The 13,400-nt window shown below is 32.2% G+C and overlaps 1 protein-coding gene across 2 annotated transcripts in view; it reads right to left on the reverse strand.

Annotated features, from left to right (window-relative positions):
- Positions 1 to 13,400, reverse strand: part of LOC130895228 (twinfilin) — a 43,149-nt gene that overhangs the window by 26,327 nt on the left and 3,422 nt on the right. For both annotated transcript variants that reach the window (XM_057802427.1, XM_057802428.1), the window contains exons 4-5: positions 9,975 to 10,137; positions 3,367 to 3,604 (exon numbers count right to left, since the gene is read on the reverse strand). In XM_057802427.1, the coding sequence (XP_057658410.1) occupies positions 3,367 to 3,604; positions 9,975 to 10,137 (401 nt within the window). The remainder of the gene's footprint in view (positions 1 to 3,366; positions 3,605 to 9,974; positions 10,138 to 13,400) is intronic.

The raw sequence follows: 13,400 nt of genomic DNA on the forward strand, positions 1-13,400 counted from the left end.
AGCTTTTTGACTATCATCTCTTCCTGTAATCTCCTCAATGTCACACATTGCAGACATAAAACATCCAAGCCGTTCCCAAACCCCTTCCTTAAACAATTGGATTTCTACTATGCGTGACTTCCTCTATCTGCGAAAAAAATTACTTTCCTTTATGGAGTATTTTTCAATGGAGATACTTCAACCAAGATCCGGTGGAAAAATTTTTTCTCATAGATAAAAAGTCATGCACATGGATACCAATTGTTCCATGTTTATTAACGCTTATAAGGTGCTTATAGTCAATGGATTGAGTTCCACTCACAGTGATGTGCCAAATTGCAACAAAGATGTATCAACAGGGCTGTTGGGATCGTTTAAGCGATTGCTTTAAGAAGAGGAAATAGAATGTCCTGAGGTTGAAGTGTGCTAGTGTAAGTTGCCTCCTACATTGCCGGGGCAGTAACGAAACGCTTTCTTCGAAAGTATCCATGCACTTCCTGTGAGGAACTTCTGTAGTCCTCATCACAAGAATTACCTGAACACTTGCGATTATAGCAGTATGAGGGACAACATCTTGTTAATCCTTCAGTAATAACATTTGTCATCAACCAAATAACAATTAGAATAATAGAAATACTTCCAAGTATTCATAAATATAATTTTAAAAAATAGTTTTAGAATAATTAAGGGGTAAAAATAATGATATTCCTCTTTGCGATAATTATAATACGTTTGAAATGCAAACTGACTTGTTAAATATTATATTAAATATAGTTTTATTCAATTATTTAAAAAAATGAATAGAATTTTGAAAGGTGTACATGAAAGATTAAAATTTGGTGATCTCTCGTATAGTGGTAGGTTCATGATAATTATGTATTTATCTAAGGCACTGTCGCCTCAATGAACACCTGAAGATGTTAGACTTAGCGAAAAATACAGCCTGCAGATTGTATTGCGCAGAGAACGAAACCTCTATCCACATTCTCTCGAAATGTAAAACACTACGAAACTCCAAAGCACTACACCTGGGACATATGAAATAGAGGACGAAGATATCTGGCAGCTAGAGCCATCCCACGAAAAGGGAAATGAATAGATTAGCTGTAAGCACTGAAGATCCCCAGTATCGCAACAATAAAGGAGGGTACAATAGATAATTTAAGTTGCGATTTATATGATATTCTAATATATACGAGGATATATTGAGAAATTCATAGAACCAAGGAAAATTTCAATGTCAAAATATTTTATTACTCAACATATTCTCCTCTTAATTGGATACATTTATTACAGCGAACCTGCAACGTCTCTAGACCTTTCAAAAAAAATGTTTCTTCTTGCTCTGCAAACCAGACCTCCACAGCTTTTATTACCTCCTCGTTGAAAAAAAATTTACGACCTTTTAAACTTTTTCACTTGAGGAAAGAGAAGATAGTCGGAGCCAAATCTGGTGAATAAGAGGGGTGTTCTAGTAATTCAAATCCTAAATCAAGAATTTTTTGCATGGCAATATGAGATTTGTATGCAGGGGCGTGGTCCTGCAAAAACAAACACATTTGTATAGCTTTCCGCGTCTTTCTTTTTAATTTTTTTCCGTAGAGTGGTCAGTAATGTCGAATAGTAATCTCCAGTTATTGTTCTACCCTTATCCAAAAAATCAATCATGCAATCCAGCAGATTTTTGGACACGAAACTTCTTAGGTCTAGGAGAACCAGAGTGTGGCCATTCCATCGATTGTTGTTTTGTTTCTGGATCGTAGAAATGTACCCAAGTTTCACCCATAGTAACAATTCGGTTTAAGAAGTCTACATCGTTTTCAAATCGAGCACAGATCGAACGCGATGCGTTTACCCTTGCATGCTTTTGGTCAACATGCAAACATTTGATGAACGCATTCGTAGAAATATTCAGTACTTCGGATATCCGTTTTAGCCCAATTCGACGATCTGATAAAATCATGTCATGAACTGCATCGATATTTTCGGGGACTGACACAAAAACTGGCCTTCCCGATCGGTCATCATCTTCAATAGAAAATTTACCTCTTTACCTCAGTCAAATTTTTCACGGTCACATACGAAGGACATTGATCACCAACGGTATTAAGCATATCTTCGTAAACTTGCTTACCTCTTAACCGTTTTAAATAGAGGTACTTGATGATGGCTCGATACTCCAATTTTTCGATTTTCACAATTTCGGTGGACATCTTTTTTCTTTTAATTTATTGCGTAACTCTGATTTACTTTTTTGACGTCAAACTTTACACTGACACTTCTAATAATTTATTGTTCGTTGCTATGGTAACGCAATATTTTGTTTATGCATGGAACTAGTCTAGGCTAACTAGATATTGATACATCCTCGTACGTACGTAGATGCTTTTATCTATACGTTCATTTTGTATTTTTTTTTTTGAATGTAATAAAAAACTGTCTTTGTTCCATTTATGAAGCCCCATATTCCCCATAATTAAAAATGAAAGTATATTTAAGACCAACTTTCGTTCAGTTATTTTTTACAACAATTTAATGAAGTTGTATCAACCAAAACGTTGTCTTCATTCCGGGTTTCGAGCCCGGACGAGGTTTGTTAAACCACTCTGATGAGACGTAATAAAGTCGAAATTAGTCAGTGGTTACAAACCCCTCCGTGCAACTGCAAGCAATTGGGGATGTTAATATCGACAAAGCGTCAATTAAAATCACGCTCTTTCGAGGAGATGTAATTCAATATTCCTCGAAGCATTACCAGAAAAGTAATTGTTTTCTCCTTTGAAGATCGGCAGAATATATTTTTGAAACATTAAATTTCTATATTATTACGGAGGTGAATAGTAGGGATCGTTTATTTTGTTTTAAAATTAGTTTCTTTCATAATTTTTGAAAGACAGATAAAAATTTGACGAATCGACTACTTTCAGTCTTAATTAAAATAATCATTTGTCAACCGGAAGCATGAAAAATTAATACTATGGAGTATAAATTAATCGGTTGGAAAGAATCATCAAAAGAAAGTGGAAATAATTATAAATCACGTTTACATGGTATAAAAAACTTGAGCATACCACCACTATCATATTCCAGATGTTAAATATTACAGCTAAAGCATTGGTCAATAGAACCTTCGTTAGGAAACTTTTTCATTCTTTGATAAGACACAGATGATTCATACAAGATTTTTCACTTAACATAGGAACTTTTTTACTAATTCAGAGAGAAACTGATAAGTACGCATTATCAACAAGTTTTCTAAGAGCATATGTTTGAGAACATCTGATAATATCATCTATGTCATTTTCAAGAAAAGATAAACTAGGATTTATTAAATATCAATGTAGTCTAAATACCAAAAAACGGATATTGATAAAATATTTTTCTTACCTATCCTAAATTGTAAATAGTCATATAATCCTCTCACCATATCTAATATAGCTTGTTTAGCTGGCTCCGTTATTGGAAAAACTACACCTCCAAGAGTCTGTTGCTTTGTATCAACGCTAATATCCGTATTAACTTCAGTTCTTTTGAGTTCTTGTAATTCTTCTTCCCTCATTGATAAAGGAGCTGGAGCTGCGGCCGATTTTTTATATTTTATGTAGCCATTCAGAGTAATATCAGCCTAAAATTTATGTGAATCATTTTGTGAATATTGAAGAATAAAATATATGGCTCAATTAAGAGAAATTTCTAATATTTACAGACTACAGTACAGATGACCAATCTGAATTTATAAAAACATGATAGAGGCTGCAAAACGCAATGTCATTTTGAATAGCATGAATTCATAATCAATAGAATAACCTTCATCGAAAACGTGAGAGGTAAGCAACCATCTGGGTATAATTTCCTGTAACTTTTGTGAGAGTTTCGCCAATTGGTAAGCGACGTCTTAGATTAAACATTCTATTTTTTATCACAATTTAAGCAGGAAATTTCATAAACTATGTTAGTCAATTTATTACTTGGTTTTTTAACATTTATTTTAGTAAAAATAGATTAAATATTGAATATTCGACTGTAAGCAATGTTGTTTAAGATTCTGGAAAGTTCAGGAGTAACTGATTTTATATAAGGTAAAGGTTCATAAATAATTAGGATACTGTTTACCAAAAATTAATGAACCTACATTATCAGTTAGAATAATTTAGTATCAATACATACTCCGATTGGACCTATTACTGTTTTCTTAACTGAAATTTTGACAAAAATCTTATGACCAAGACTCCTTGACAATTAATGAAATATTTAATGATATGATATTCAACAAAATTATGTTCTCTAAGTTTTAGATGTAATCACTTCTTAGTAATGTTCACTTCAATATATGTCTAATAGCTCTACAGCACAGCACAGCACAGCACAGCACAAGTGGTAATAATTGCGAACTTAATAATTCACTCTATAAAAATTAATAACATTTATTTTTAATAACACAAATTTTTCTGGCAAGAAAAATTAGCAACAATCATTTGGAACACCAATGAGCTTTTTAATATCTTCTATTCCAACAGATTATGTTATGGATTATATATTGAACGTTATTACATCTTTTTTACCATTCAAGCTATTCTTCATCGAAAACTATGTAGATGAAATAGTTTTATTCCTTCCATATGATGGAATTGATAATTTACTATTTTACTTCAATAGTTTTGATCCTCATATACAATTTACTATAGGAGAATTCTGAACAATCATTACCTTTTCATGGCACCAAATTTATTAGAAACGAAGAAAATAAAATTTTAATCGACTGGTATAGGAAACAAATAAGTTTGTAAAAATGCGCATTCTTCATATTTTTTGAAACGAATTCTATATAACAAATCTTTGGAACACCAAGCAGATAATGTTATGGATTATATTTTGGATTTTGTAATATCTGTTTTCCCCTTCAAACTATTCTTCATTAAAAAGTATGTAGATTATATAAAAGCTTTTACCGGACTCATTTTTATTTACTTTCCGGCCTATCTTTAAAGAAAAAAATAATAAAATAGTCTAAGATAGTGTCAATTGGTTTCTATAGTAACCGAGTTTTGCATTATTTAAAACTATAAAATAACTTGACATATTTTGACGTTTAGTTGAAAACGTGACATTTATTATAAAATTGATGTTCAAAATGATGCATTTGATTGTGTTTATGGTACAACAATGCCCGTTTTAAAAAAAAATATTGTACGTAATACGTCCCGAAAGTGGTTTTTGCTCACTCGTCCAGTAAAAGACCACTTTCGGGACTTGGTAAACTACTATTAAGTAAACATTTTTTTGTACCGTATAGTGGTCAACACATTGTAAAGAATTTGTACAGATTCTAAAACGTGAACGGTAATGAGATGCGAACACATTCAATTGAAATTTATGACTAATTCTGCTCAGGCATTTTTAATCCCTTTCCGAGAGCTCTTCGTTCGCAACCAACATAACGTTCAATATCCAATATCGTTCAAGTCAAATATTCCAAACAATCATCATAATTAAGATTCTAATATATTAATTTATTTAGTTAATTTCGTCGAGTTAATTTTAAATCCTTTTAAATTTGAGTCGTATATTAAACTAATATTGTATAAGGGGAGCTAAAAATAAGGCATTAGTAAAACTCACCATACAACAAATGATTATATTGTCGGTGCATTGAAATATACTTTATAATCAAGAATTTTCTTACCTGTTCTGCATCAGGAAAAAATCTTTGAGGATACTAAAATATTAGTTAAAAAACCAAATAAACAATTGATAAGGGTGCTTTAGGTATTTAAAGTTACTAAAAGACGTCAGTATAATATTTGAGCGCTTATTAAATTTAATTATAGCTCATTTGTCTGAGACTCAAAGAATAGATATTTTAATTATGATTGGTTGTGGTACTTATAGATATTGATGAAAATCCGCTAACTCGAGAACTTGCCGCCGCCGACAATAATGTAAGTAAATCATCTATTTTTAGAGTTTTGCATAAAGAAAAATACCACCCTTACAAAGTTCAGTTGGTTCAGGAGTTACATGAAGATGATACTGATAAAAGGCAAGAATTATGTGAATTGATGATGGACAGATTGAACGCAGATTTGCAGATCATAAACAAAATAGATGAAGCGACGTTTCATTTAAACGGACCCGTTAACAAACGGAACTGTAAATATTGGAGCAGAGAAAATCCTCACTGGATGTGTGAAGCTCACACTCAATATCTTAAAAAAGTGAACGTTTGGGCTGGTATCATTAACAATAAAATAATTGGCCCATATTTTTTTAAGGGCCCAGTTAATGGTCAGGTTTATCTAGATTTATTTACCAACAAGACGGAGATCCACCGCATTTGGTACGTACAGTTAGAAATTAATTAAACGAGGTTTTTCCCAATACGTGGTTTGGAAGACGTGGAATTATCGAATGGTTAGGTTAGATTAGACTCCTTTCGATTACTTCTTATGGGGTTATTAAAAATTTAAATTATTTTTTAATAAACCAGACAATACTGCTGATTTAAAGTTAGGATAACGGAAGAAATTAACAAAATAACCCCTGAGGTCATACAAAATGTACGAGAATTCCAAAATCGCCTCGGTTATTATCAATAAATGAATGGTGGTTATTTTGAACATTTAATTTAATTGTAAAGTAAATATTATGCGACATTATTACCTTCATTCTACATAAAGTTTTGTAATAGAGACATTATCACAATTTTACATCTTGAAAATCAATTTTCTCAATTATGATTGCACCATATTTAGAAGAACTTTATATTGCTGAACATAGGACTAAAATCCCTTTCCAACAAGGTACAACACGTCCTCTTTCTTATTTAAAATTTTCGAGAGGTTGATTATAATTCATAAGGGAGGTGGAGGGAGATCATATTTTCATACTGTTAATTTTCAATTTAAAAATAAAAATCGACCCGTTTAAGGTTTTTTCACATGGTAAAATAACGCTAAAATTGAATTTATTCCATGCATATGGACCGCATTGTATACTGGGACTCACACCTCTACCGTAAAGCCTATACAAGCCAAGAGAGTCTTCAAAAGAACTATTTTATCCGAGGTAGCCAAAATCATTGATTCCTTGGAATTACTATCTCCAGTTATCATACTGGCTGAAATAACTTTACAAAATTTATGGATTTACAAACTAGATTGAGACGAAACTTTAATATATTGTGAACAATTACCTGCTCTTAATTTATTGTCCTTTCAATGTACCGTAATTATTACCACAAATGTTAAAAAAATTCAATTACACGGATTTTCCGACGCGAGCGATAAGGCATATGGATCATGCATTTATCTGCGTATCAAACGAATAATATCAAGGTACAATTATTATGTGCTAAATCCTGTGTTGCTACTATTACGACGTCTGGCTTTACCGCTTCCATCGACTCAAATCGGGTCCCTTTCAAAGCAGATTTTATCTTCGGAAACAAAAAAAATCGCACGGTGCCAGATCTGGTGAGTGTTCAAGCACTGAAGTGCGCTTACTGGTCAAATACTGCTTCACAGATAGCGCGTTATGGACAGGTGCGTTGTCCTGGTGCAAAGTCGGGCAGTTGTTTACAAACTAACCTAACAAATACTACAAGAAACTATGATGAGAGAGGCAGAAGTTATTACCACAACATTCCACTATACAGGGTGTTTCTATCTTCGACCGACAAGGCTATACCACAGAGAGATCTCAATAAATGATTCATTTTGATATATAGATACGACACTTACCGGGACTAGTTGCTGAGATATAGGGTGTTCAAAATTTTAAATCAAAATAAAAAATTTGCCATAAATTAAGAACGCATTTGAATTTTTTTCTCAAATTTATCCCCCTATTTTTTACGCCCCTGGAGCAAATTATTTTTTTAATTTTGTTCTAAATTGCTCGATTATTTTTAGTTTAAAAAAATAATAACCTTTTATGGAGCTAAAATGAACGGTGTTGTAATGTAATGCACGAACATTTTCGTGCGATGATTTTCTATGACTTTAGAGTTCGATCAAACAAACAACAGTATCAATCGCCTGAATATTTGCTGATCCAGCACCATATCGAGCTACCGTGTTTAGCTAGTGGTATCGTGGTTACACTTGGCGACATGATGAATATGGTGAAAATCGTTCAGAAAACATCGATACTGTGCGTAAACTGATATTGCAAGATGGTCATGTGACATACCGTGAGATTTAGGCATATTTGGGCATTAGCTCCCTTTGCATACATTCAAAATTTCATTAACATTTTGCTGTCAAAAAGATTTGTTCGCGTTGGATGCCGCATAATTTGACATTTGACGCTTAAAAAAAAAGCTTGTGTCGATAGATGAAAAGAAATTCTGAAAAAATTCAATTGCGGTGCTTCAAAAGAAGTCCATAAAAACGTGACAGGCCACGAATCATGAATATATTTATATGAACCCGAAAGTAAACAACAATCGACTGAATGGGTCTTTTTTCGGAATAACTTCGTACCATTAGAGCAGAGTAGAACGGTCAATCGCAGCAAGCGCGGATCCAGGGGGGTCATGAATCCTGATTAATTAACTTGGTTTTTTGTTTCTTATAAAAGGGCGTAAGTAGGAATACGTAAAATTACGAATTATTTTACACCGTGGATAAAGGGAGCCTATACCCCAAAATATTTCGAATATCAAAACAATACCTAATGACACAAAAATAAAATGCTCAGGAAATTCAAGACTAAGAAGTAGAAGAATCTGACATAAACTAATTAATATGAATAAAATCTAACTAATCGAAAATGAAACGGCAGTCGGTCTAGGGCTCTATAGGTAAACGACTTAGGAGTTGGTCTACTCAAAAGAATCAAATGTCCGTAAAAGAACTAGTAAACTTAAGAATCGACTTACTCGAAGAGTCGGTCGGTTTTCAGGATAGACGAGAAAGTTGAATTAGTGAGAGAAGGGAAGAATTATAAATTTGTAATAGTTGTTGGAGTTGTATTAATATCCATTTCTGTATGTACATATTAGCATAGTTTAATTTTTAATAAATTACTTTGGTGAAATTGTCATTGTCTGTAGTCCTTAGCCCCTTACTACATCTACCTTCGAATACCTAATAAGATGTAGTTTTGAGTTAGAATTGATAAACGTTATGATAATTATTTAACAAGTTAAAATAGACTCAATAAAAACCTTTCGCATTATTTCTCAGTTATTCAACTGTAAAGGAGAAATACCCTAGACAAAACAACAATATACAGCATACTGACTGACATGATATATGATTCAAAGTCGATGAGGAATTGAGGTTTAAAGTAAAAATTGCGTAAAATTCGTCATTATGCTGTCAAAAACAACGTAATTAACTTATATTTTGTGGGTAAAAGGCTTAAAATGCAATGACTTCAGAGGATGATTCGTCCTAATACTAATGACCTCCCCCTTTGTCAAAACCCTGGATCCGCCCTTGAATCGCAGACGACGAATCTTTATTCACCTAGAAAATACAAGCTCTCACACATCAGTTCAAACAAAAACGTTTTAGAACAGTTGAAACATCGAAGTGATGGGTCAGTCCTTATTTGGCACCCAATGATAATGATTTCTTCTCATAATCGCAAATCGAAAATTAATTGCCAGATCAGTGTTTTTGAAGTACCTCAGTTGGAATAGAAAAAATGCTTCGGCAATCGGATAGAACATTTATAATAAAATTCAAAATATAAGCCATTACATAATCTGCTAATATAGGGAATATTGAAAAGCAATAGGCTCGTTAAGAGCTGAAAAATTTGAAGGTAGCTTACAAACAACATTTGACACTTCACTGCACATTATCTTGTTCTATCTATGTTTTATTACAGAATGTCATATAAGAAGAGAATAGAAGTGATTTTTTTTACTTATGAGTAAACTCACAATTTGCTAGTTATCCAAAACGATTTTTGTTAATAGATGACATGGGCTTATTATCCACATCTACAATCACCCTTAATGTCTGATCATGGTATAAACTTACAGCTATTGTTCCATGAATCTCCTCTTTGATATGTGAGGTTCCAAACTCCTGTTTAAGAGTAGCTTTTGTTGATGCATAAAGCATTTTCTGTCTGATGGGAGCTATATCAGGAGACCAACTAATAAACAACCATTCATAGCCCAAGGAATCTTTACTATCTAATCTGAAAAAATAATACAATTCCAACAAAAAACTAATTCCACATTTATTTGTTAAAACTAGGTGAAAATTAAGTTGTAGGTTACTTTCTTAATTTAGATACTGTTAAGAATTAAGAAATATAAAACCCATAGTATGAGATATAACTTTTATTTTAATGAAATAAAAAAAAAATCACCGGATACAATGTGATTTCTGACATTACTTCAATTTTCTTTTTATTAGAAATTACATTCTCCTGAATTGGCAGTAAAGGAAGTACACGTCGGGTATAAAACCCGTAAGTCCGACTGTCGTCGAATGCACTACCCATTTGAGGCAACTATTTTTGAACACCAACAAATTGGAATTTTATAATGAAAAAATTGTCTTCTGAATAGACTTTCGGTTCCTTTTTCTTTGTTTAAAATTTCAGCATCACAAATTTTTCGGCTTAAACAAAAACAGTTCCACATGTCACATGTTCCCACAAAGAACAGACCAACAATTAGTATTTCAGAAAAATTATGGCAATATTTTTATTTTAGTAAATAATATAATGCCTCAACTTGGCCCGCCATATATTTCGTTAGCAAAAATTGGCACGCGAAGAAAAAAGTTCCCCCATCCCTGCATTAATATATCAAAAGGTCTAAGAAATAAGAAATTGAAGAAATATATATATATCAAAACAGAATAATCCACAAAAATATAATATATATATATATATATATATATATATATATATATATATATATAATATATATATATATAATATATATATATATATATATATATATATATATATATATATATACAGTGCTTTTCAGATAAAAGTATCCACCTTTAATAACTTTTGTAATAATGGTATTTAGAAAAAATCCAAAAACACGTCAATTTATGTTGGAAGGGGCAAGCATTATGGCTTATTTAAACTTACTGGAAAAGCCACTCCCTCACCCCTAGCAGCATCCCCTTTATTTTTTTAAATTACTTTTCATATTTTTTATGTAAAATTTGGATACTCCTCTTTGAGCTGATTTCAAAAATGTATAATACTTGTAGGTTAAAGTGGTTAGTTTATGAGATAAACAATTTTTCTTTTAAGAGCACAAATTTTACTTATTATTTACTTTCACCTTATTTGCCTGTACTAAAATGGGTTGTACAACAGTTCAAACTCTTTAATCTTTTTAACTGTGCTATTTATTCTACTTAAAAAATCCAAACAACAAAAAACTCTACTTTTTATTAAAGTTTGACATTGTCAACTAGAATTTGTAGTCACTATTGATAGTGTAATTTGATACACTATTTATTTTGTTTCTCTGAAATGGTTTACTCTTTGCAAGAAAGAATTGAAATTGTAGGTTTATACTACCAAAATAATAATTGTGCAAAAGCTGCTGCTAGAATATTTAACGAATTACATGACGGAAGACATGCAACTCATAAGTATGTAATTCAACTGATGGAGAAATTTACCACAACAGGGTCTGTTTGCAATAAAGTGCATAAGCGAGAGGGACTCGTAAATAACGAAGCAATCCAAGTGGCAATTTTAGGGCAAGTCAGCTTAGAGGCTCAACAACCCCAATCGTTGTCAATAATAAGTAGAGCGTTCGGTGTTTCATCTTCTACAGTTTTCCGAGTTCTACATAAATTCAAGTACCACCCATACAAAGTTAAGTTGGTGCACGAGTTGAATGAAGATGATTTTGATCGTCGTCTAGAGTTTTGCGAATCAATGACGCAAATTATCAATAACAATCCACAATTGTTAAACAATATTTGCTTTTCTGATGAATGCTCATGGTCATTAAATGGCTTAGTAAGTAGGCATAATTGTAGATATTGGGCTGAAAGTGATCCACATATTATGCGTGAATTACATACACAACATCCCCAAAAGTTAAACGTTTGGTGTGGTATCCTAGGTGACCACATTGTCGGACCTTTCTTCATCAACAGAAATTTAAATGGTGAATCATATCTTGAGTTACTCAGGGAAGGGGTTGACCCACGTATTACAACAATAATAGAAAATGATGATAACCTTTCCGAAGATTTACTGGTATTTCAACAAGACGGAGCTCCCCCACACTATGCTATGCCTGTCCGACAATTTTTAAACGAAACATTCCCCGCTCGTTGGATAGGTAGAAGGGGGCAGATGATGGAGTGGCCACCTAGGTCACCGGATTTAACACCCCTAGACTTCTTTTTATGGGGGTATTTAAAAACAAAAGTTTATGCTACCCAACCAGAATCTCTGGATGATTTACGAGAGAGGATAGAAAATGAATGTCGACAATTAAATCAGTCAGAGAGGCATTTCAAAATAGATTATACCATTGTATGGAAGTGAATGGTACTCATTTTGAACACTTATTGTAACTTCATAATAAATAGCAGAGTTAAAAATATTAAAGAGTTTGAACTGTTGTACAATCCATTTTAGTACAGGCAAATAAGGTGAAAGTAAATAATAAGTAAAATTTGTGCTCTTAAAAGAAAAATTGTTTATCTCATAAACTAACCACTTTAACCTACAAGTATTATACATTTTTGAAATCAGCTCAAAGAGGAGTATCCAAATTTTACATAAAAAATATGAAAAGTAATTTAAAAAAATAAAGGGGATGCTGCTAGGGGTGAGGGAGTGGCTTTTCCAGTAAGTTTAAATAAGCCATAATGCTTGCCCCTTCCAACATAAATTGACGTGTTTTTGGATTTTTTCTAAATACCATTATTACAAAAGTTATTAAAGGTGGATACTTTTATCTGAAAAGCACTGTATATTGTTTTTACATAAAAGACTCATTTATGCTCAAGCATTTTTCAGATACAGTACATATTCCTGACTATTACAAAATCAGATCTCTAGATGTAGTCTCAATGTACACAAATATTCCTAATAATTTCATAACACACATATAAAAAAATAGGTGGGATTCAATCAAACAACATACATCACTCAGCTATGACGAATTTTTAGAAGGTATTATGCTTATACAAACTAATAATTATTTCCAATATAAAGACAACTTTTTCCAAACAACTAAATGGATGTACAATGGGATCTCCAATTTCCTCAAGTCTAGCGCAAATTGTTATGGAATATGTAGAAGAGAAGATACTAGATGATATGGATATTGATATAGTGTTATTCAAAAGATACTTTCACGACTGTTCAGCAGTAATTTCTAGTAACAAATGCAATACATTTCTTGATAACTTTAATAAAGTTAACCTAACTATCCAAATCACTTTAGAAATTGAAAATAA

Source organism: Diorhabda carinulata, chromosome 6 (genome assembly GCF_026250575.1).
Source record: "Diorhabda carinulata isolate Delta chromosome 6, icDioCari1.1, whole genome shotgun sequence".
In the NCBI taxonomy this organism is placed as follows: Eukaryota; Metazoa; Arthropoda; class Insecta; order Coleoptera; family Chrysomelidae; genus Diorhabda; species Diorhabda carinulata.